The 26,683-nt window shown below is 43.8% G+C and overlaps 1 protein-coding gene across 1 annotated transcript in view; it reads left to right on the top strand.

Moving 5' to 3' along the window:
* RET (ret proto-oncogene) overlaps positions 1 to 26,683 on the top strand; it is a 301,960-nt gene that overhangs the window by 223,596 nt on the left and 51,681 nt on the right. The window contains exons 6-10 of the mRNA XM_069611035.1: positions 3,330 to 3,529; positions 12,694 to 12,940; positions 14,612 to 14,737; positions 16,409 to 16,519; positions 25,763 to 25,882. Coding sequence (XP_069467136.1) covers positions 3,330 to 3,529; positions 12,694 to 12,940; positions 14,612 to 14,737; positions 16,409 to 16,519; positions 25,763 to 25,882 — 804 coding nt within the window. The remainder of the gene's footprint in view (positions 1 to 3,329; positions 3,530 to 12,693; positions 12,941 to 14,611; positions 14,738 to 16,408; positions 16,520 to 25,762; positions 25,883 to 26,683) is intronic.

Consider the following 26,683-nt stretch of genomic DNA (forward strand, 5'->3'; position numbering starts at 1 on the left):
ATGATATTTGTTTAGCTGAACATGTTGCTATAAGGATTTACATGCTGTCATGTGGCTTTCTTATGCATTTTATGTGTAGGTAAACTGCCCCCCCGCCAACTAGACCCCCGTCCCACCCCTAACCCGGCCCTCCCGGCCATCTTTGCAACCATCCCCCTCCTTCCTTTGTGGATGCAGCCAGAGTACCACTCCCCTACCCCTGGGGCTGCAGAGTCAGTATATGCTCACAATGGTAAGCAGAAGGCAATCTTAAAATGCAAATGTAACATCAGTATTAAAGCCGGGCCCATCACAGCAACTAAGGCCAATCCTTGACCCCAAAAGTCTTCATTTCATATGACTATATGGCAGAGACATCTAGAGCATTTAAAAAATGTGAAGAAATATCCAGCGACAAATCTAGTACAACATACTAAATTTACAACATTGCGATATTATGGTGAATTAAAAAGTAATCATAAACTCTCCACGTTAGTGAACAACTGGAAAACAATACTGGAAAGAAATATGCATATAGCACACACGCCCGGCAGCCAGGCGTATAGCACACACGCCCCTGAAGGCAGGCATTTATTTTATTGTTCATTTATAACGCGATTAATAGCACTGAGTGGTTTCTAAGCACGGGATCGGGATTCAAACCTGTGTTGCGCTGCATTGTTTTGCTTCCAAGACAAACGCGGAGCCCCTGAGCTATCCTTCTATATAGTGCAGCCATGCATATAGCACACACGCCCCTGCAGTCGGTCATATAGCGCACATGCCCCTGTAGCCAGGCATGTAGCACACACGCCCCTGCAGCTAGGCATATGGCACACACGCCCCTACAGCCAGGCATATAGCACACACGCCCCTGCAGTCGGTCATATAGCGCACATGCCCCTGTAGCCAGGCATGTAGCACACACGCCCCTGCAGCTAGGCATATGGCACACACGACCCTACAGCCAGGCATATAGTGCACACGCCTCTGCAGCCAGGCGTATAGCACACACGCCTCTGAAGCCAGGCATTTATTTTATTGTTCATTCATTACACGGTTAATACCAGCGAGTGGTTTCTAAGCGTGGGATCGGGATTCAAACCTGTGTTGCGCTGTGTCGTTTTTCTTCCAAGAAAAATGCGTTGCTCCTGACCTATCTTCCATACAGCACACATGCCCATGCATATAGCTCACACACACACATGAAGTCGGTCATATAGCGCACATGCCCTTGTAGCCAGCATATAGCACACACACCCCTGCAGTCGGTCATATAGTGCACATGCCCCTGCAGCCAGACATATAGCACACACACCCCTGCAGTCGACCATATAGTGCACATGCTCCTGCAGCCAGGCATATAGCACACACACCCCTGCAGTCGGTCATATAGTGCACATGCCCTTGTAGCCAGCATATAGCACACACTCCCCTGTAGCCAGGCATATAGCGCACACTCCCTTGCAGCCAGGCATATAGCGCACACTCCCTTGCAGCCAGGCATATAGTGCACATGCCCCTGCAGCCAGGCATATAGCACACACACCCCTGCAGTCGGCCATATAGTGCACATGCTCCTGCAGCCAGGCATATAGCACACAAACCCCTGCAGTCGGTCATATAGTGCACATGCTCCTGCAGCCAGGCACATATCGCACACTCCCCTGCAGCCAGGCATATAGCGCACACTGCCCTGCAGCCAGGCATATAGCACACACACCCCTGCAGCCAGGCATATAGCACACACACCCCTGCAGTCGGTCATGTAGCGCACATGCCCCTGCAGCCAGGCATATAGCACACACACCCCTGTAGTCGGCCATATAGTGCACATGCTCCTGCAGCCAGACATATAGCACACACACCCCTGCAGTCGGTCATATAGTGCACATGCTCCTGCAGCCAGGCATATAGCACACACACCCCTGCAGTCGGTCATGTAGTGCACATGCCCTTGTAGCCAGCATATAGCACACACTCCCCTGTAGCCAGGCACATATCGCACACTCCCCTGCAGCCAGGCATATAGCGCACACTCCCTTGCAGCCAGGCATATAGCGCACACTCCCTTGCAGCCAGGCATATAGTGCACATGCCCCTACAGCCAGGCATATAGCACACACACCCCTGCAGTCGGCCATATAGTGCACATGCTCCTGCAGCCAGGCATATAGCACACACACCCCTGCAGTCAACCATATAGTGCACATGCTCCTGCAGCCAGGCATATGGCACACACACCCCTGCAGTCGGTCATATAGTGCACATGCCCTTGTAGCCAGCATATAGCACACACTCCCCTCTAGCCAGGCATATAGTGCACACTCCCTTGCAGCCAGGCATATAGCGCACACACCCCTGCAGTCGGTCATATAGTGCACATGCTCCTGCAGCCATGCATACCTGTTGGATTGTTGCAGGGGAATTGAGGCGAAGATGGCGAGTGCAGGTATATTGTTTTGCTGTGAGAAAGCTCACCTTTTTGCTTTAAAGTTTCAAGACAGTGCTCTGGACAATGCAATCATGCACTCACAAGAACACTTACATGGTATTGTATTTAATAGCCACCCTTGAACCACATGACCTTTGAAGTATCCTGATGAAAATAGAACATAATAAGACTTTCACTGTTGTATGTGTTTGATAATTCTCACTCCAGCTCTACATTAAATCAAGGGACGTAACTAACAAAACCCCAAACATTCCAGCCTCATTTTAAATGTGGCGCTTTAAAAACAGGCGTCATAACGAGGCATAACGCGTTTACACTTCCTTTTTAACTTTGTGCCCTTTTGGGAGCACTGACAAGATGGAGGAGGGGCACAGGGAGGAGAACATTAACGCGTTGCGTGGTACACCTGCAGAAGAGGCAGGCCTACAAACAATGGATTCCATTGCAACCTGCCTCAGTTTTGCACCTGGTCAAGGACCAGGCAGATTCCACAGAAATCCATTCATAAATGCTGCCTGCAAAGCATATGTATTCATGTGGCATTTACTTTTCCACCAGACAGGGTGTAGATATAAGTGCTAACATTGTCGTTCCTCGACCTGCAATTCAGATTTTATGTAAAACTACCCCGTTAAGCAGAATATTAACACGCAAATTGGAACAATTTTTGTTGATAGTTTAAGTTCTCTAGATGCTTTTTCAATACACACCAGATCATGGCCTTAAAACAAAAAAAGTTTAACTCACTACCTGATCACTGTTGCTTGTGCTGTCGTTGAAAAACACACTTCCCTCCAGCCTAAGTACTTAACTGTGAGATTCCAAACCCAGTGCCAACACTAGAATTGTGTTTTAATAAGGTCATTGTGTAAAGAGAGCATTTTCTTTGCGGCAGAGCTCGTCCTTAAAAGAACCTTGGCAACCAAAGAAAGCATCTCCGTGAAAGTGGATGTGCTGGTGAACGACACAGAGTTTCAAGGCCCGGATGGCGTAGTCCGACTCCATTTTGACGTCATCATCCTCCCCATCAGCATTCAGTTTCCTAACATGACGTACCTCTTCGCGGTCAACAGGAACGCAGACCGCTTCGCTCAGGTGAGAGAACACTCCCTCATTCGTACAAGAGCCTGACGTGGCTTCCGCACAGGCCATAAGTAGAGCACTTTGGACCTCATTACCAGTTCGGTGGTATTCCAGCGGTAAATCCACCAGAATACTGGCAAACTCAATTACCATTACCGCTGCTTGGTCCTGTGAAGTTATCATGGGATTACAAGTGGTGGTAATTCCCCATTTGTGGAGTTCATAGGACTCCACAGAGATGTTTGGCAGATTTACCATTATTGGAATTACCAAGTGGTAAACCAGCCATTTTTTGGAAGCAAAGTGGAGGAATTACCTCCAGCAACACGCTGGAGGTGAAGCTGGCACATTTCCTCTGAAAATCGGTGGATTTACCTTGTGCTAATTCCTCCAGTGGTAGATACACAAACAATTTGTAATTTGGCTGTGCTGGAAAAGTGTCGGTAACTGAATTATTGCTAATTTTTTCCCCACACCTCCAAACTTGTAATGAGGCCCAGAATTTGATTTTTCCCTGTTGCCACACTGAAAAGAGAGAAATAATTTGGGGCAAAATATTTATGCTGTATTCTGTTGACAAAATGTATGTATGATTTAAAAAATCAGAAGCTAGAAGAGAAACCACAGGTAACACAAAATGTTTTCTTATGTTTTCTATGTTCTATTTGAATCTCTTAAGATACGTTTATTTCTAACCTAGTCCTTTAGTTCTACTGCTTGATTCTTTCTTGTGTCCGAAACATAATAGTAAAGGGGATTGACTAATAAGTGTTTCATGCCAAACTGGTGCATTTCTAAGGCTGGGTGAGGTATGCTTAACATTTTGCACCAGTGTGCATGCAATTATCGCATTGCCCTAGTGCAAAAACATGTTCATTCAATGAAAGTTTACAAAATGGCCATGTTGGCCCCACTCCTGCCACCAGAGTGAATTTTGCCCCGCTGCAAACATGTATTGGGCCAGTGTGTTTTTGCACAAGGCAATGTTTTACTAGGGTGCAAATTGATCTGCACCTATTCAAATTTTGTTTAATATGGGTATATTATTTTCAAACATTCCACTATTAAATCGTCATGAACTCAAATGTTTTGCTCATTGGTGCTCATGTGGTAGCTGTGGTGTTCAGAGTGAATTTCCTGTGAGAACTGCTGCTCGGTCAGACGTTTTTGGAAGCACCAATTTGGTGTAAATCACGCATTGGCTAATTCCTTTTTTGATAAATTTATCTTGTACTGATGGCCATTAAGCAATGAAAGAGGGGCAACAAAGCACGTTAACAAAATAAATGACCATATTCGAGTTAACATCATCAAATACAACCTTACAACCTTAAGCCTGCATGCTGTGGCACCTTGGAGACATTTTAATCCAGAAACTGATTTTGCAGATCACACTCGTTGGTGCAGAATGGGGGTGCCTTTTTAGGAATCTTTCCCCCATCCCTTAGCCACCAAAACAATTCATGAAGTCCAGTGATGCGAGCCTCCTACCCTTACGTTTTCCAGTACGTTCAGTTGCAAAAGTGTCGCTTTCTTTTTGTCACGGTTGCATATTTAGGGAACAAACTACAGGCATTCAATGAATGGAAAAATCCAGGGTCCATCATGCTGCATGTTTTAGGTCAAGGGTCTGCGACCTTTGGCTGTCCATATGTTTGGGACTACATCTATCAACAGCCCTAGCCAGCAGAGTCAATGGAGAGGGATCATTGGAGTTGTAGTCCAAAACATCTGGAGAACCAAAGGTTGCACACTATGATTTGTGTTCCAATATAACAATGTTCTCCAGTTTGTCCACTTAAATGAAAGGGGCACAATGCATGAACAAGCCTCCGTGGGTTTTAAGCTCTGAATGAGTGATACCTTTTCATCATGGATCAATCCTTTTAGTAAACACATTTTACACAATCCTCACTCAGTGTGGCACTAAACAAAATGTCCTTGCAAAACTTGTTAAAAGGCAATTTACGGAGGTCACCAGGGGGTGCAGGCAAGATGGCTGCTGAAAGTCGTACTCCTTCGAGAAGCAGCTGCCTCAAAGCAGTAGCAGAGAGATCCCCTTAAACCCAGAGAACCCGCTATGCCAGGAAGAATCGCTTGAAGTGTCACTGGAGTCCGACTTGGGCAATTAAGCCTTACAAATCCTTACAGTCAGCCTTCCCTGGAAATAAATATGCACCATGCAATAAAGAGACACACAGGTAGCTGGTTGAGAACATCTTGTTTAATCGTCTGTCTCACAGGCTTGAAATATATATCACTGCATTTCTGCATCCATCATGGTTTTACATATTTTAAAATATTACATCAGTTCTGTTCTAATATGAACCTTATAATGCAATTGGTCACATTTCTACAAACAACTTCCTGAAACACATGATCATTTTCTGTCACACTGACCTCATTTATGGTAATCATCATGACTGGTTGTTTTTCCAAATTTCACAAAACCACACAATATTTTTCACAACCTTAAAACTGTAAAAAGCAGGTTTTGAAAATTATGCATTGCTTCAAACTTCTTAGCACACTGTGTCCGAGACATAGACTATCTGCCTAGGTTCTTATTGGCTAATCCCCCCTTTGTATCCTTTCTCTGATTTTATGCCTGCTTCATTTGTAAGGAGCCCTTTTAAAACCCATCTTTTCTGCTATTTAAACTGCTGAATCACTGCATATTGGCTTCTACCCGATGCAATCCCTTTTTGCACGCAGCACCATATTTTCTTTTTGCTCAACAATGCTAAATCTTCATGGGGCTTTGAGGCCTGTAGCCATTTATAATACATGATGTGGCATTCATTTTGAAAGGAAAGGATCCTTTTGCTGACCTGTATTCTATTTCAGACATCTATATTCTGTGTTAATTATGTTGGGCACAATGTAAGCATTCCTTTGTTAATGTTGTCCTAAATAAATGTGTGCAGTGTCACCTATTTTCTAATGTACCAGCCAATAATAAGGGAAGCCTGCCTCCTCAATGAACAATGTTTCTGGCTTTTACAATGTTGGACAGGAGGGCGCGACACATGCCCTTGAATTACATTTTCACCTGTCTATTACCAGAGAGAGGGAGGATCTACTCCTCTTCAAATCTGTTAAATCCGGAAGGCTGAATGAGTCGAGAGGGTGCGCTGCAAGTGAGTGGCGGCACCAGCTCACACTGAAGTAGAGGCAGAGGGAGGAGAGCACAGAGGGAGTTGCAGACCCACCGGGGGCTCAGATTTCCCTGTTCCACTCAGGTGTGTCTTAGCAGGGAGGATCCCGTGCCGATGGAGTTTGAAATACGAGAAGGAGTGAAAAGTGGAGGTAGATCAGCCCCCAACTTGGAAGTAGTGACAGAAGCGGACCCAGGAAGGAGCAGACCCGTGGCCTCTGGCAGTAATGAAGGCCGACGCTTTTGGCACAGAGGTAAGGGTGGAGGCTGGGAGTTGAGGCCAGAATCTGTTGGAAGTCAGCTGATCTGAGGACAACAATGAAATTGGCTCAGCGACTGTGCGGTAAAAGAGCATAGAGCGAGCGTGCTGGGTCCGGCGCTCCCAGCTGGGGAGGGTTTATGCAGCTTTGAGTCTTGGTGGATTATGAAGGGTGGCCTGCTAATACCAGAGAAGGGAAGTATAATAGGGTGCTGTGACTGCAGGTGGAACCATACCCACAGGAGTTTGGTGTGAGGAAGGTGCCTGTGAAGCAAAAAGCCATGGAATCCTCAGTGTGTTCACCAATTCTGCAATCAACGGGAGACCAAATAGTCACAAAAGCAGATATAAACACCCTGCTAAATGAAATAAAATTCATGCAAGGAGACATTCATGCTTCATTGAGTGCTCTGAAAGGCATGGTTGAGATATTAGAGTGAAAAGTGAAAGCGCTGAAAAATAACCAACTGACGGCTGATGTTCTGGAGATGAGGATAGACATGAGGACTCAGGAACTGGAAGTCAGAGAGTATGGCATATCCCTGAAAATTGACGACCTGGAAAACAGGGAAAGGAGAGCCAATATAGATATGCTTGGCATTCGGGAGGGAGAGGGTTTGAGCTTGCAAAGTCTGGAGCAGAAAGTCAGACTGATACTGAGATCCCTCTTCGTGGAAGAGGGAAAAGATATCGTGCCTTTAGCTTTGATAGAATTCACCCTGCGGAAGGACTGCCAGGGGGCCCGCGCTCCATTCTAGCAAAGTGTCATAACCACACAGATAAGGTGGCTGAATTGGACAGAGCAAGGAAGCAACTGGATTTAACCATTGACGGTTCGATGGTCAATACATTTCAGGACTTTTCCTCCTTCACACTGGTGAGGTGGAGGGACTGTGGAGGGACCTTACTGAGTGACAGAGAGAGCGGGAGGTGAAATGCAGTTGGGGGTTCCCATTCTCTCTGACCTTTGGTGTAGGAAAAGAGGACTTTCACATCACGACTAAAGAGGAAGTGGAAGGGGCTCTGATTTACCTTGAAGAGAACCAACATGAAATGGTACCCATCGAAGAACAGCTGAGAGGCACCAGCAGACCGGTGGGACCAAATGGCTCAGGAGGAAGGGGAAAAGGAAACGCGGTCCATCATAGTGAGATTGTTCTTACGGGAATGGCGAAAGGTGCTCTTTCTGCAATAAACATTAAGCATTCCACGGCATTGGAGCAGAGTATTAACAAGCAAAATGTGTACAATATGTCCCCACCCGGGCTCTTCGCTCCCACTCTGCCCTCCTGATAGCTGTTCCTCGGTTTAGGCGCACCCACATAGGCAGTCGCGCCTTCTCTGTTGTGGCAGCCAGAACCTGGAATGAACTCCCTATTGGTCTACGGAGGGGTGTCAATCACCTTGCCTTTGGGCGTAAACTGAAAACTCTGCTGTTCTAGAACACATTCTTTTGCTGGTGCGAAACTGGACTGGTTACTCTAGCGCCAAGATGCCTTCGGGCGGGCGTCCGCTCTACAAATTCCACTAACATAACATAACAAGAAACAAGGTATAGGAGAGGTGAGGGATTTGTAATTGGGGGGCCCCAATATGGAGAGACAATATGGGCATCAGGCTAAACGAAAAAAGTGGGAGTTGATATATTATATAAATAAATCCCTAGGATTGACAATGAAAGAGGTCAAATAGGACCAGGGGGTAGATCGGTAGTGGTGAAGGGTAAGAGGGGAAACCAGGTGTTGACAATATGTGTGATATATACGCCCCAAACACAGTGCTGGTGGGGTTGGCATGGCCATGCTCAAATAAATTGAGACCAAAATGTGGGGCTGCTGATATGTGGGCGAGATTTCAATATGGCTATGTACCCATCTAAAGACTGGTGTTCAGTTAAGGAAGAGATTTGTCATGTGGGTGCCAGACCACGATGCACATTAGCTACATTGATGCAATATAATTTTCTGTGACATACCTGGAGGACAGTGAATCCCAAGAAAGAGGGATATTCATTTCATTCATTCCCACACAAAAAATACATGTTTATAGACCACATCTTCGTGGAAGCAGGACAGGAATACATGATAAGAGAAGCCTCTATTCTCCTGGCAGCATGGCTCAAGCATGATCTGGTGGTGACCTCGCTAGCACTGGGGGTTAAGATATAGCGGGAAAGGAAGTCAATTTCCAATGACACATTGTTCAGCTACAGGGTCTTTGATGAAGAAATGAGAGCTCACATAAAAAAGTTACTTTCAGATAAATGACACAGGCGAACCGTGGTTAAGCATGGTGTGGGAAGCAGGGAAAGCCACCCTGAGAGGGATAATAATTGCAGACGGAGCAACGAAGAAAAGAGAACGTGCACTAAGAGGGGCGAAATTGAAAGAGGAAATCAGAGCATTAGAGGGATGGTTGAGGAGACGAGAATTAGAGGAAGACACCCTAGCTCAGGAGATGCTGGCCAAACGGCGAGCCCTGAAAGACTTATGGTAAGACAAGATACTTGCTAAGTTTAGGTTTTGTAAGCAGTTTAGGTTTTGTAAGCAAGCCTTCTTTGAAAGGGGTGTAAAGCAAACATGATGTTGGTAAACAGGCTGAAGTGGCAAAAGAAATAAATAGGAGTGAGCGGGTGAAAGATGAAAAGGGAGGGTTCTTGACACTGAATAAGGACATAACGGGTAACTCTGGCAGGTTACATAAAGGATTATATAATGTGGAGGAGGAGGTGGATATGAGTGAGGTAATGACCTGTTTAGGCAGTTTAGAACTGCAGACACTGAGCATAGATGATCAAGCTTTACGAGAACCACTTATATCGCTCCTTGAAGTGTCCAGAGCCATTATGTCAATGAAAATATGGAAAGCCCCAGGATCTGACACATTCAAAACCAGTTTTTACAAAAGATATGTAGATATACTAGCGCCCTTCTTGCACAGGTTATTCAATTTCATTATGGGGGGAGCAGAGGCACCCCAATCATTCCTGCAAGCCGGGATAACAGTATTTCACAAGGCTCATGTAGACCAAGTTTCCTTCTGAACTGTGACACTAACATCTTTACCAGTGTTCTAGCAAAGAGGTTGGGTGGTGTCCTACCTACGTTGGCTCGCACAGATGAGGTGGGATTTGTTTGTGACTGGTGGGGTGCACACAATATTATAAAATCTCTAGACTTGATGTCTTTCCTGTGAGGAGACATAAAAGATCTAATGCTGTTGTCCCTAGATGCAAAAAAAACCTTTGACAGGATGGAGTGGGGTTCACGGTTCCCCACACTGAGGAAAATGGAATTTGGAAGGAACTAGATGAGGTGAATGGAAGCATTGTACCATTGGCCTGCGGTGGATGCATCAGTGAATGGAGTGGCCTCAGAAATGGTCCCGTTGGTAGGAGTAGAAGAGGGATGGCCACTCTTTACACTGTTGTTTGCCCTATCGATATAACCATTGGCCATGGAGGATTCACAGTAGGGGGTAAGACACATAAAGTGGCAGCAGCAAAGGAGTATGAACGTGGTTACATCATGGTCATCACCATTGAGTTGTATTTGGGCACCCCGATCAGAGACCTTAGTCATGAACCATTGCGTTTCCAATCTTGGTATGAACAAGGTCTGGTAATGGCAGGCCAATTATGGAAGGAGGCAAAGCTTAATGGAAAAGATCAACTACAACTTCTGCTGAGGATACCAAAGCTGTCACCCTTTATGTCCTATTAGATCCCAAATGCAAGGGAACTTACGGACGCTGCTACCTAGTTTTAAACAGGTACAAGACAAGCAGCCAACATCGAAGGGACTGGTGTCTAATATATATAGGGTGTTGATGGACACTGGAGGCGAGGAGAGACATAACACTATACAATGATTGGAGAAAGACATGGGGAAGGAAATAAGAGACCAGGATTGGGGACAAATATGTACGAGGACTCTAAGGTTTCGCTATGCATCTAATACAAAATTCACAATTACCGTCTTTTGAACAGATGGCAGTTCGATCCCCAGAAGCTACTGGAAAGAGGTCCTTGGTGGATAAAAGAGGTGGAAGGAGTGGAGAGAACTCCAGAGCCCCTATTGTTACTGTTTGGATTGGAAATGGACAGAAAACATCTATGTTGGCTGAGGCATATGCCTAAGAACTTGATGCTTGCAGCTAGGGTGTGCCTTACCATACACTGGAAGAGACCAAGGTTGCCTACGTATCGGGAACGGGTGGATAAAGTGAAAGAGATTTACGAGATGGAACGCACTATGAATTGAATGGACAAGCACTTAGGAAGGCATAAGAAAGAGGGAGGGAGTAGGTCAGAAGAGCAAATTGATTGATTTTGGACTTCATGGGGGTTAATAGAGTCAGTAGTCTCTTACGGGGAGAAGCAAGGAGTAAATGTGAGGTTGAGAAGCAAGGAGGAAATGAGAGGTTGTGGAGGGAGGCACAGGTGAGGGAGTATGAGGATGTGGGGAGCTAAGGCGCGTTTTGTTTTAATCACCGGAAAGGATGGAAGGATCAAAAGTTGAAGAAACACTATGTATTGGAAACTTTGCATGTTTTCTCATGGGGTTCATTGTATGATGTAATTATGTGATTATGTATGTGACGTTCAGCCTATCTAGTCTATAGATAAAAAAGTCAACATTTGTTTGTGGCGGGATTTGTGTCGAAGCGGTGTTCCTTATAAAGTTCCACGCCATTTCACCAATCTTCACCACATTTTGCATAGTTGTCTGTTAGGACCCTGCAGCCATTACACCCCACTACTTTAGTCAGATTTTAGCAAAAGTCAAAGTTTGTGGGTTTGTGGCTTGGTGAAGTAATGTTCCTTATACAATTCAATTCTGTTTCACGTATCTGCCCCAAATTTAACATAGTTGCCTTTTAGGACCCTCTGGACATTAATAGCGACATGACGTGTGGACATCCCACCACTTTCCCCAGATTTCAGCACCTTCACGCATGAGACAGCTGCTGGAAATCGGCAAAACATCAATGTGATTGTAGACGAACCGGTCCCGACACGAGGAACAAAACTCAAGTCCAGAACCTAGGATGCACACTTTCCAAGATATTTCCATCACAATGCACCACAATGAACTGTGCCATGCTAGGGTGAGGCGACAGGTGGGGAGAGAGCACAGAAGGTACCAGTATACAGCAACACATCAACACTCTCCTTCCTCCAATGCCTGCTCTGGGGTATGCCAGCCACATACGCCCATTCTTAGTGCAGTTTACTTCAGGGTGCAAAGCACATCAAGCAATAAGCGAATCGGAACAGCGACCTACAGGATCATTGTTATCATGTCTGTCTACAGAACCCATTCGGAGAGCGGGTACTTCTGCTAGTTACTTATCAAATCTGAATAAAAAATATTTGAAAAGAAAAGCAATTTACGATTGAATTCATTAATAATATACTACTACAATCTATTTTCTTTCGATTGCAAAAGCTGTGTAAATGTCAATGTTTTTTAATAGCGCGTAATAATGAGGATCAGCCTCTTTCAATGCACTCCCAATTTTGGATGATAGGAAAGCCAAGGAATAATAATATAGAGTAATATCGTAATATCTTTCAGTTTGGTCAAGTGAAAAAGCCAACACCTTGGCTTAGTAACTAGTCTTCTCCTTACACTGCCAGCAACCTCACCATTGCAATGGTATTGCAGAGCATTGCAGGAAATCAGGTTGAGAACCATTGCATATTTCCAAGGTGAATGAATTGTACACTGATTTCCTCACCTTTGATCTTGCATCCAGATTGGAAAGGTCTGCATTGAGAACTGCATGAAGTTTGCCGGGATAAATATCACCTACAGGTTGCTGCCCTCAAACGTCACCCTTGTGGCCCTTGCTCAGGAGAACACTTTTGGGACACTCTACGTGAATGACTCTGCGGCACTGCTCAACTTCGGAGGATCCGAAGTGCAGTATGTGGTCCAGGCTAACGACAAATCGACCAAAAGACATGTCAAAACCCTGATAACAATCCTGCTGGAGGGAACACGTATGTATTCACAATTCTCTTGCATTCAGAATTCTCTTGCATTCAGATTTGTTGTGTGTGTTTCTACTCTCTCCTGCTTTAGGGTTTCAATTATCAGTGACGCTTTGCATCTTTCTCCCATTCGATTTAGGTTTAACATTGAAAATCCTATGCACTGTATTAGAATAGCAAGTGAGCACAAACGTATTATCAGGTGATCAAGGGGTAGTGGAATGGGTGTCCATCGGGTACGCCTTGGAGTCTAATGGGAAGAGAAGGGATAAATAAATGTTTTGAAGATTGGAAATGGTTAAGGTTGTCCCTTCCTGGGGAAGTAACTACACTAAGAAGTAGCACAGTACTCTGCCAAGGGTTGCAACAGAGCAATGCAATATGCCTTTAGATTGCAAAGCATATCTGTTTACGCATTTTCACCATATTCTTCCTAAATTCTGCAAACATTTCCCTTTTAGTTTCTTGATGTGATGTTTTGCTCAGGGCAGGAGGGAGTATTTTGGAATACTCTCGCGAGGATAGCTCAGGGGCAATGTCATGGGAGTAGGGGAAACATGAACCAGTGGAGAGATAGGTGTGCAGCATTAGCACACCAAGAAACCTGGGGTGCAGGAAGAGGGGGTCAGAAACTGTTTAGAGGGGGCTCGGAAGGGGATATTCCGCCAAGGGGTTTGAAGCGACATCTGTTTGACGACAGGAGTGGAGCTCGAGATGTCACACGGAACTCCGAGATGAAATGCACCCCATGGTTGTACTTTACCCTTCTATAATTAATACTGCAAAGGGGAATATATTCTTTACCTTTGGATTTATGCTTTTAACTTTGTAGATTTAAATATATAAGAGGACAGGATCAAATTGTTGTCCTGTCACCAGTGCACCATGTCTCGGGAGGATCGCTCAGGGGCAACGTGCTCGCCTTGGAAGCAAGACGACATGCAGCAACACAGGTTCGATCGCAGGGTCTGCGTTTTTAGAAACCTCTGGGTATTAAGCGCATTATAAATAACCTATTATATCATATCATGTAGGATTTTAAAGTGGTAATAATGTACTAACTGTTTTTAATAATAGGTCATAAAATGATTTCCGGGAGTAAAAAAGTTATTCCCTTTCCCATTGGGAGTATTTGTATAAGCGATCAAACGTGTTTTAACTACAAAACAAATATTTCTTTGCACCTAGTTATTCATGCACATTAAAAATGAATGTTTACCTCTTCAGATCCGACAGTAATAATAGGCGTTTCTTCGTGAGGCACAACGTGTACTACTGGTCCGAACTTATCCATGGAGCTGTGCGGGTGAATGCAGAGGGACAAGCTCCTATAAGTCAGTTTCCTGTTTTTGTTGGGAGTATTGGTACTCCCTATTTTTCTTTTTAGGGGCATTTGTCAGTTTTTAGGGAGAAAAAGTGGACGAGACGCTCCTCATAGGTAGGACTCCCGTTTCTAGGACCAGTCTCACCTGAATAGACCTCCCAGCCCACCAATGTTGACTAAATAATTGATAAGGCAGTGTAGCCCAACAACATGTTTGGGTGTCGAACGTAGGAACCTATTAGGAACACCGTAGGGTGAATGCTGGGCTGACTTACACAATAGCATGGCTCTGTTGTCTAGAATTGGGAGCTACTGGTTTCCATAGAGATCCTAAAGATGTGCCACTCTTCCCACAGCTACGAATAAGGATGAAGGCTGTCCTAACTCTTGCTCAATAAGCAAGCACCGCGGCGAGTGTGAGGAGTGCGGAGCGTTCGGGGCACTCACCGGGAGTTGCCGGTGGAGGCAGGGGGATGGCAAAGGTAAGAACCCAGATCAGGTAGCATGCTCCTCTGCAGAGATTCCTTCATAAACCATAATGTATTGTCATGCAAGTGTTTCATGATTTTTAACAATGTTGTGCCATGGTGCAAACAAGACCTCGGCGTGTGTCAAATAGAGTCCTCTGTGGGCAGTATAAATCACTTTGTTGGGGAAAAGTGGCTGTTGAATGCTGTCCATCACAGTGTCCATGCATGTGAACCTGGTTGGTGAAACATGAAGCACTTCCTGTGTCGCCACCTGCTTATCCCACCACTTTACTGCACATTCGTTCAGCCCTTCCTGTTGCAGTCCTTTGGCGGACGCAACTTGGCAGACATCTTGCGGCCATCCCATTGGATCGCCCAAGTTCTGGCTGTGCCCATTTGTCTGTGTTTCCCTCAGCATAGTTTTCCACTCACCCTAGATAGCGCCAATACCACAGTTTCAGCACTATGTGGAGTACTTGGGGGATGCCCAAAGTTATAACAGCAGCAAAATAACTCTAGAATACTAGCGCAACAGGGGTTAAGAGTGATGTGCATTAAATGAAGACTGCGTTGTTGTCACTGGTATCACTGAGTCCTACTTGTACTGCTTCGATGTGACACTGTCAGTGAGTGTATACTGGTATTGTTATGCTGTCACACTTATCACCCAATCTTGATCAGTTGTGTACATATGTCATCGACTTTCCTGAGAACAGATTGACAATGATCAATTTTGAATGAATTAATTAATAGTGCTCCATTGGCACCGATGTCCCTGAGTGTCATTTAATAGTGCTTTATTGTCACTGCTGTCCCTGGCTTTGTTTTCACAGTGATCTCTGATCCATTGCCACTGGTGATTCCAGATTGGCGATTAGGTTTCCATAGCCACTGATGTCCATTGATCTAGATTAAAATTACTCTATTGAGCATCAACACATGCCTTTACCAAATTATTTAGGCAGCACCTGTTTGAAAGTGGAAGAACTTGTCCACTGAGGGGTGCCCGCTCTCGTTTCATGCCTGTGTATGGCACGCAACTCATGTATGGGCGGACTAGACTGCTCTCGTTTCATGCCTGTGTATGGCACGCAACTCATGTATGGGCGGACCAGATATTCAAGACAAAAAACCGGGATGGCCAACAACATAAAAGAAGGACTACCCTAATCACACCTCATTGCCCCCACTTCATTCCTGCACACCCACCCACCTTAACCCGAACCACCTCAACACTTCATCCCACCCCCCACCACCGGCCCACCTCTTCCACAGTATTTCCAGCACTGTTCCTAAATAATATTGCGTGATTTTGACTGTGGAGTTCAGCACCTTAATACCAAAGGAGCTACTGCTCGAATTGATATTTGATGCTTTGGTATTTGCTTGTTTCGCAGTCAGTCTCTGTGGTGCAAGCAGACAATGCATGTGAATGGGATCTGGAAGGTTGGTGGTTCGAGCTCATCCTGAGATGTTAAAATTCTAGCGTTATGATATTTATTTAGTTTATAATTGTTGCCTGATCAAGAAGTCCCCCTCCCTTTCCCCAAAACTGGGATAGGGGGGGCCAGAGCACTGAATACCAGGACAGCCCCTGCAAAACCTGGACGTCTTCTCACCCTGCTCATCCAGATGTTACCACACCTTCCCTTATTTAGGTGTCATTGCATTCTCCATTTACAGGAATCAGCAGAAATTATTCTACCTGCACACCGGACCTGCGGACGTGCCCCGACGGGATCTGTGACGCTGTTGAGAGAAAAGATCCCGCCATATGCCCACAGGATTGTACAAGTACGTGGATTAAACAACATTGGCCTTGAGGGGTTCTTGTTACACTGGGTATGGTGGAAGGTGTTGAGGTGCGGTTGTGGGTCTCCTGCATGCTCCCACTAAACAAATGCTTGCAGGTTTTTGTCTCCCAGGCCCTAATAAACTTATTTCAAATGACTTATTTCAAATCAACTCCAAACCATTGTCCCAGGTAGTTATTGAGAAGAAGGGGACAAAGGACAGTAGCAACCAGAGGTATGTTTCCTATGCTGTTGAGTTGAACCCCTGTCCAATGCCCTAATGGTCCTACCCTTAGTTCACCCCCAATGCTTGCAGCTTTCTGGTACCTGCAGCATTTCAAGACACCTGTGGCTTAGGCAAGGGCGCTTCGATGGGCTTTCCAAGCATGGCCTTCCTTCACCCATAGGGAACTTTCCAACCAGGCAGCAACACGAGGGAGTTGGCTTGCACTCCCTTGAGTTTGTGGCAGGCAAAGCATGAGAATCCCCATGTCCCTCACTCACTGTTGGATATTGAGCACCAGCCAATAAGATCAGTCTGATATTTCCTGTTGAGCTGGTTATTTGCATACCATCATGCAAACAGACCCGGGTGCAGGGTGCAAGCGCAAATAAATAATGTTCAAATAATTTTGGATCCCATGCTCGAAAACAATATGTCTTTGGTATTTCTTCCTATAACTTGTTTATTAAATTAAGTAAAGTAGGTAAGTCAACTTCCAAAAACGGCTAATACTTTATGAACATTACAGCCATTGCCTCCTCTGGGTGCACAGGGATATGGACATAGTCGCTGAGAAATACTGCCTATCATTATTACTATGCAGCAGTGGGGGTGTGGCAGTCTCCCAGATAATGAAGAGGCTAGGAACGGGGTCTTAACACACAAGGAAAGACCACGCTCTAGGCCTCCTTCCACTGCTTCATTAAAAGCCCATCTTATGCAGATGTGTCTCAACCATAAAAGGTTTTCGTAGATCCAACGCATTGGTACAGTGTGTGCCTGCCCTGATTGCATAAACCCTGTCCTGAGACCTCTTACACTGCGAAGAAAATTAAAGCCGAGCCCATAGTGCTGGCACAAATCATTGAAGTGCCACAGTCCTTCTTTTTACTAGCTGTGCCTACTTCCACGAGTGGTATATTCCTTCATTTTTTCTGATCAAATATCTAGAGCGAAGTGCTTCATATCTCCAGTGCTGGATCATTTTGCTGCCATTTGCCTGAAAATTCCCAAACTCATTGTGCGCAAATGACCGCAAATTCAAAATGTTGTTGCAAGGTTTTCGAGGCCATGTCTCACGGCTGCTTGCCTGGATCTGCTGTCTTCTGGTAGCAAAAGTGGGAGAAGCCTAATGTTTTCTGTACGGTATTGGAAGGTGGGATCAACATAACGCCTTTGTTTTTGATCTTCTAAATGTGCTTGCTATTGTCCACCTTTCTCCTAAACTCTTCCATAATATATGTTGGTCTCTTGGAGATGGGGCTCGCACTCTGGTTCCCAGTCAGATTTACCTGCTAAAGCAACAGTTAGTCTTCTCCTCCAAATGTTTTCTTGACTCTATCAATCATCAGGGAGGCTGTTTTCCTTTTCCTTTTCAGGTGTGTCTGGTTAATTCTCATTAAGGTCTCTAAGGATTCTGGTACATGTAGTCGCACACTTTTCTCGATGCAGGTGACTAGGAACCAACTCACCTCCACCTTCTTCACATCAGAATGCAAAATTGTGGGGCCCAATGTCCCAGACGTTCAAAGGGTCCAACACCTTTTAAAGGTTGGGCGGGTTGTCAAGGCATTACTCTTTCCCAAGTAATGCAACATCCATTTTTGCCTGTCATACCGTTTTTTTTTTCTTTTCATGATAAGCTACCAACTATACTGAATATGGCACGTTGTAGAAATAATTAAATGAAAATAGAATTCACAAATGCACTCCCCAAATCCTAAAAGAATTGCCCACCTGTTGACTTAATTTTATTTCAAGCATCTCCTCACGTGGCTGTCAGACAGTGGTCATATCTTTGCATGTATTCCTGCACTGTCAGCCATGCTCACATCACATAATTGCAAAAGGTTGGACATAGGTGCACACCTATAGTTCATAGAAAATTGTTAAACAATTCAAGAATTAATTTTAATAACTTTTAGGTGCGGGGGGGGACTGGGGTCATGGAACAAAACCCCAACACTGAACAATGAAAAGGAAGAGGATTCAACCTGGGAATCCTCCCGTCCCCTGCAAACTTTCAAATGTTTGGACAAGTCCAATACTGTTATTTAAACAATGGTGCAGAAAAAATAGTAATATAGATTCTGTTTGTGAAAAATGTAAACACACATAGTTGTGTAAGGCAAAAGATATTCATATCAAAGCAATGTAGTCCAAAAATGTTTTTTCTCAAACAAGATTATTTACCAAACGAAGAAACAAGACAGTATCAATAGATGACACCAAATTTGAAGAAATAGTGAATTCCAAATCAATTAACAACGCGTTTCGAGGATGATCTCCTCTTCTTCTTATGGCTAGAGTTGGACTCTTAATACAAAAGAAAAAACATTGGTTCAAAAACTTTTTTGTTGACACAAATTTCATTCTTTATATACTATATTCTGTAAATTCAACTGTAATATCAGTTTTCCATATTGTACCTAACGTGATCCCCTCAGATATAGGGGCAAAGGTTCAACTTCATGTGCATTGTCATCAATTATACACCCTTAGCTTAACCAAAGCAACTATGTTCGAAGATATGCAAAGTCACTAAGTAGTCACCATCCTGTAGTCTTGACAACGTTAGATCACCAGTGTTGCTGTTAAGTTTGCAGATTCAATTTCTCGAGTTGGCAAATAGGACCCAAACGTTGAGTACAAACTTAAGATCTTAAGGATGCCTACCAGTTAACAGACTCTATTATTCTGGTACTTAAGTAAGAGGCAATATAGATATAGATAGTTACCCTTATGAACACAAATCCAAATCACGTAGTGCAGAAATGTTGAGAAGAAATAGAAGGCGTGTCACTGAACATCGGGAGGTACATTCCTCAATACTAAGCGTATGCGATTATAGTTTCTATAAAATCAAAAAAGACAGGTAGATTTGGGCACACAACTAAATACAGATAATTGGAAGTAGTAGAAATAAATTCTGAGTAACATACCTAACGTGAGTATATATAATAGTGGATAATAGGGAGAAAATATCCAAACAATGGATGAAGACCTCTTGTCTCAGTCTGAGGCCTGCAATCGGCTGAGGCACTCGTTACTTCAGCATGCAGATGTAAACTAATAGAAAAACAAAGTTGGATCCAACTGTAAGCAACAGTCTAATAATAATAAAGGCATTGTGAAATAGTTGAGTATTAAATAGCTGTGGAAGATTACCTTAGTAAGGTTACATGCACGATGAGAATGCAGAAGCCAGTTATAGTCAAAGTTTGTAATACAAGCACGATCGGGCATGCAAATGCACGAGTGCTGGTCTGTGTAATCTTTCGACTGTGAAACGAAAAAAAATGGAAGAGCAAGGCTTAAAAAAAGGAACTTTCTACCAAGTCCCTAAAGGCGAGTAATGTGAATTAACACGCGCATACCTGAAGAGCGGGGGGGACAGCTCTTAACAGGGTCTGCTCCGCTGCTATGCGTCTTCCACTGGAACCATGGAAATGCTACGGGCCTTGTGGAATCTAATTAGAGGCTAGTACGGGACACGAAATGAAGGTAGGACTTAAGAACGAATGCTGGAGAATCGGCCATTTTAGCGTGGTTAACTCAAATATTGACGTGCTATGTAATGGGTGCCAGAAAAGGCGGTAGATAAGAATGAAGTGTTGATCTCAAATGGGGGTCAAGATTTATCGAATATGCTGACTAAAGGGCAATCTAGATGGAAACGTAAAGAGCACACCGTAAAAATGACCAAAAAAAGCATGTGAAGCATATGTAGAAAGGTGCTAATGCCACTCCGCTAACGATTAGAGAAGAGACAGATAGAAGTAAGTGGCTGTAGAGTATGATATTGACATGGATGCCAGAAATGGTCATCAATGATGACTCCTAGGTTAAAGTCAATTAAGTCAAAAGGTAGGCAAGAACAAGTATATGTCTATGTTGTCAAGCCATCAGGGTGAAGAGTACTGAGGCTATTATTCAACCAAAAGATGGCAGCATTAAGCCTCAAAATCCCTGATTGGTAAAATGAGGTAATTCTCATTATGCAATATGTAGTGAAAGTGACCATAAAACCATACACATCATATGAATAACCTAGTGCAGCGGTTCCTATCAAAATATGTACAAATAGTTAAGCATGTAATAAATGGACATCAAGGTGAGTACAATTATTTCTTACAATTCACAAGGTGGCGTAAAAACGTGCAAACTTTGAAATAGGCTTAATTCTATAGAAACAAATTAGGCTCTCCCTACATTACAGATCAGACACAAACATTGTGGTACAATCATCGGGTTTCTGTTATTCTTTAAAATCAAACATTCCCTATTGAATAATTCAAGATCATAAGAAGCAGTTCAAGGTTAAATCCTCATTAAGGCCCCAAGGCTGTAGAGAACTCGTTTTGTCAATCCAGTGTGCCTCTCTTTGCAGTAGGAGGGATTGGTAATCACCTCCTCTTGTAGGTCATTTGACAACTTCAAGTACCTGAAATTTTAATTGTGCAAGCCACTGGTGATTGTTGGTTATTGCATCTTATGTTTGACTTGTGTTCAGTCAATCTCGATTTGATGGGTCTTTTCGTCTGCCCTACATATGCTTTTCCACATGGGCACTTCAACAGCTAGATGACTCCCGATGATAAGCAAGTAGAGTAATCTCTAAGTTTAATCTTTTGACCATTTCTCGGGTGAGTAACCACATTGCCTTTAATTACATTATTACAATGTGTGCACCCTAAACAGGGAAAGGTACCCACATTTTTGGTAGCTAGAAAAAGTGGTTTCTCCTTTGGTATTTTTTCGGCCTTCAGCAACTTGTCTCTTATGTTTTTACCCCTATTAAAACACATCATCGGTGGGGTGGGAAACAGATTTAGAAGAGTTTGATCATTGTCAAGAATATTCCAGTGTTTTTTTATACTTCTTGAAATTTGAAAACTCTGTATTTAAAATTTCGATATAAATAACAGTGGGGTATCTTTCACATTTTATTTGGTTCTTAATAAATCAGTGCGTGTGGTCTCTGAGGCTCTGTTTTTTGCTACTTCTATGATCTCCGGAGGGTAACTTCTGTTCTGATATTTGTCGACAAGGTTTATACATTCCTTGTCGAGATCTTCTGGGTCATAAATTATTCTCTTGAGTCGCAAAATTTGGCTGTAAGGTAAGCTTTGAAGCATTGCCGTTGGGTGGAAACTTGAATAATGTAACAGGTTCTTAGCATCGGTTAGTTTGTGATACACTGATGTTGCAATTTTGTTGTTGACAATACTCAAATTGACATCCAGAAAATGTAGGTAAGGGTTACCAATCTCAATGGTAAACTTAATTCTGGGGTGCACAGGGTTGAGCTATTCACAAAACTGATTTAAGTCTTCTCGTGTGCCACACCAGACACAGAAAATATCATCAATAAACCTCGTCCATGTGAGGATATATGATGACCATGTGGGGTGTTCCAGTACATGTTGACTTTCAAATTGAAACATAAAGGTATTGGCATAAACGGGTGCCATCGATGACCCCATCGAGTTACCGGAGGTTTGTAGGATATATTTACCCTAATGTCTGAAGAAGCTGTTGTACAAAATCAAGTTTAGTAGTTCCAAAATGAACTGTGGGGTACCTTTAACACCTGAGCTGTTAAGAAGCAAACATTCGACAGAATCTATACCTTCGCTATGAGGGATTGAGGTGTGTAAACTGCAGACGTCAAGACTAAATAATATGCAGTCTTGACTGATGGCTGAAAAATTTATAAAACCATTCAAGAAATCTATTGTATCCTTCAAATAGGTAGATGATGCCTGTATAAGTGATTGTAATAGTCTGTCTACATAGACTGCCAGAGGGTCAAAGACACTCTCTGTTCCAGCAACAATAGGTCTAAGGGGTGGATTTTGTTTGTCCTTATGAATTTTGGGGAGCCCATAAAAAACTAGTGTGATCGGAGGGGAATTAATTAGATACTCATATGTTTTATCATTAATCCATTTGTTCTCCTTTGCTTTAAGTAATGTCTTATTAATCAGTTCTCTAATTTCTGGTAATAAGTCCCTGTCTAATGTTGCATAGGTGTCTGTGTCACTAAGAAGTTCAGTGCATCTCTTCTTATAGAAGGACGTGCCCATGATTACTATTGCACCGCCCTTATCAGCCGGTTTGATAGTAATGTCTTCACTTTTGGCTAGGTCATCTATTAGATCTAATTGATGGTTCTTGATATTAATAGGTGTTTTCCTCTTGTAGTCAATTCTACTTAGGTCTTGTAAGACACCTTTCTCAAACAGATTCAAGATTGAGTTTTGTACATGAGAGTCAAATGTACTCTTAGGACGTATTTCCAACATATCCTCTTGGGTTCATTTAGGTTCCATTTCAGGTTGTGAATCAAAAAAGATCTTCGACCTTCGTTTCCTCAACACTCTGTGTAAGAAGACTTTTTCTTGAAACAACAAGGTATTACACGTTGGAACAAAAAATAGTCCTTTGTTAAGTATATTAAGTTGTTCTGCTGAGAGAATCGTACTAGAGATGTTCACCACCAAGTTGTTGTCCTTTATTTGTTTTTCTTTTTTGTTTGTGGCTTTCTTCCCTCTCCTGGTCTTTCTCTTGTACCTAAAAAAAACCCGGTGGAGGTATTAGGTTCAGTTTCTTTATTAGCTGGGGATGTTGGTACTCGTGGTCTGTTGGTGTCCTCAGTTGACTCGCGTTCACTAATGTGTTCTGAGGGAGGCCTCTGTATTGGTTCCCCAACACTGCTGTCATTGCTATTGCCTGAAATTGTTGAGGCAGTATTTTGTTGTCTGTTGTCTCACACATCATATAACTGGACAGGTTTTGTGTCACACCATAAACGTACGGTTTGCTTTACCATGCATTGATTTTGTGTCACGCAATGATGACATTTCAAGTGCTGGGCTTTCCTGCGCAATTATTATAAAGAGGCCAAATAGTCAGCGTGTGCCACAAAAGGTTTTGGCGTGGTGTGTTACATTAATCTTTGCAGGCGTAGAAAATAATTCCAGAGTTGTATGTTTACCAAAACTCCCAACTACGTGGACAGGCAGGCAAGCATTGACCTTCAAGCAGAGGCCTGCAAATGGACAGTTCTCCCTTTACCTCATGGGTACTCATGGGTACTTTTTTAGAGAGTGCCTTTTTTCTTTTTCCTTCAAGGAATGTAAATAAATTCCATATAGCAATGATAATTCACTGATGCTAGACTTCCTTAGGGTTTGTAGAGCGATTCAGGGGTAGGAATTGCCATTCCATTCAAGTATCTGGAGTCTATGGCATTGATCAGGAGTAAGATTACATTGAAGTCTATGGTGAGTGAGCCAAGTGTAAGAGTCCAATCTTAACTGCAAGGCAATTGAGGTCGCCCAATCTGGGATTTCCTTCTGCCCCAATTCAGCTTTGCTTCAGTGGCAGGAACACATAGGGCCTGATTCACAGAACGTTTTCCTATGGCACTGAGCCAATATAAAACACTTACATGAATCAGGCCCATAATGTTCAATTATCTGTCATTTAGCATGTTTACACCATACTCCCTCACACTGAGACACAACACACTGTTTGGAATCATGGCTATCATTACAAGAAGGCCAAAGCCTAGTGTATCCCATTCGCTGTGATGGGGGTTGCATTGCCTCTGGCAAGCGTTCTCTAAAGTAAGTCTACAAATTCCTCCCACTTATGCCACCATGTAAATCTGCCTGTCTAACACCATCCCTGGCAACCCTCCCAATTCCTCCCGCTGATGCCTACCTGTAAATCTACCTCTGTAACACCATCCCCCGGCAACCCTCCCAATTCCTCCCACTGATGCCTCCCTGTAAATCTGCCTGTGTAACACCATCCCCCGGCAACCCTCCCAATTCCTCCCGCTGATGCCTCCATGTAAATCTGCCTCTGCAACACCATTCCCCGGCAACCTTCCCAATTCCTCCCGCTGATGCCTCCCTGTAAATCTGCCTCTGTAACACAATCCTCCGGCAACCCCCCCAATTCCTCCGGCTGATGTCTCCCTGTAAATCTGCCTCTGTAACACCATCCCCCAGCAACCCTGCCAATTCCTCCCGCTGATGCCTCCCTGTAAATCTGCTTGTGTAACACCATCCCCCGGCAACCCTCCCAATTCCTCCTGCTGACGCCTCCCTGTAAATCTGCCTCTGCAACACCATCCCCCAGCAACCTTCCCAATTCCTCCCGCTGATGCCTCCCTGTAAATCTGCTTGTGTAACACCATCCCCCGGCAACCCTCCCAATTCCTCCCTCTGATGCCTCCCTGTAAATCTGCCTCTTTAACACCATCCCCTGGCAACCCTCCCAATTTCTCCAGCTGATGCCTCCCTGTAAATCTGCCTCTATAACACCATCTCAGGAGGATAGCTAAGGCGCAACGTGCCTTGGAAGCAAGACGACACGAAGCACCACAGGTTTGATCTGCACTTAGAAACCTCTGGGTTTTAAGCACGTTATAAATAACCTATCATAACATCCCCTGGCAACCCTCCCAATTGAAACAACACTAAGTGACCTTTCCAAGAACGTGCCATTTGATGTGCAGCATTCGGAACAAAGGCTTATTGAAGCCCATTGAAGGAAGATATCTGTCTGGTTTAGCTTTAGGTTACTCTAGTAGTTGTGACCATGGTTATTTCCTAATTTGGAGGGGGCATTGCCGGTGAACCACCCGATAGCATGGATCATTTAATTTAATAAACACCCTTCCCAAGTTCCTTTATACACTTGTTTGATATACTCTATAGCATTGCCATGGACCATATTCTTGATAGTTCTTTATGAATCCATATTTAAGCACTTTGAAACACATTGTGTATAGGCGCTATACAAATAAACAATCAATTCAATCAATCAATTCAATTAAATTCTGCTCCCACAGAGAATCCAGCTCATTGGAATGTTCAGTCCAAGGTTCCAAGACTACTTTCACCATTACCACAAAACCACAGTGCATCCTCTGGATAATTAAGTGAGTGCCATTTCCCCTCAATTTCTCTGTGTAGCTGACAATGTGTTTTTGTCTTTCCTTAGAAGAGGAGATCATTGGCGGCCATGAGAGAGGCATGGATTCATTGGGAATCAAGGCCGGACACGGGACCTGCTCCTGCAGCATAGGGAAAAACTGCTACTGCGAGGTGAATGACATTGAAGGTATGTGTCCTCCAATAACCCCTTGGCAACCCTCGGGCAACCGGCTGGGATTGTTTTTTTTTCAGTTTAAATTGAGTGGGTAACTGGAACAGCATCAATAATGACTACATGAAGGTTAGAATTTCAGATTTTAAATGTGCCCGAGTCAGTCAAGGGGGAGACTATTGCATAGGGTGCTAAAGTCACTCTATTGCAGAGGCTCCAGCCAATCCTCGAACAGATTTCCAATGATGAGTGACTGTGCAAACTGAATTTAAAAGTGTCTTGATCAAAATACCTATCTAAGTTTAGTGTGTGAAAGAGACATGTTTTTTTAATTTCAATCCTTTGCTTTACATTCCTGTGGTGGGCAATAACGAAAGCAGCGGACCTCATTACGAGCTTGGTTGTAATTCGGCAGTGAATCTGCCAAATTACCACCAAACCCAATTTCCATTACTGCCATTTGGTCCCATGGATTTACCATGGGAATACCAGTGGTGGTAATTCCCCATTTTTGTAGTCCATGGGACTCGATGGCGATTGTTGGCAGATCTACGACCAGCGGAAAAACCATGCAGTAATTCTGCCCATTTTTGGCAGTAAAGTAGTGGTGGCGGATTCACCTCCAGTTTGTTGCTGGAGTTAAACCCTGCACTTCTCTGTTACTGTCAAAAAAATAGCAGTAACAGAATTAAGACCTTTTATGTGCACTGCTGAAATTTTAATGAGGCCCAACTGCTTGCATCCCTTGATTCCAACACCCCTGCTGTCCTCATCCTCCTTGATCTCTCTTCTGCATTTGACACAGTGAACCATTTC

Source organism: Ambystoma mexicanum, chromosome 8, assembly GCF_040938575.1.
Source record: "Ambystoma mexicanum isolate Mex_15411 chromosome 8, UKY_AmexF1_1, whole genome shotgun sequence".
In the NCBI taxonomy this organism is placed as follows: domain Eukaryota; kingdom Metazoa; phylum Chordata; class Amphibia; order Caudata; family Ambystomatidae; genus Ambystoma; species Ambystoma mexicanum.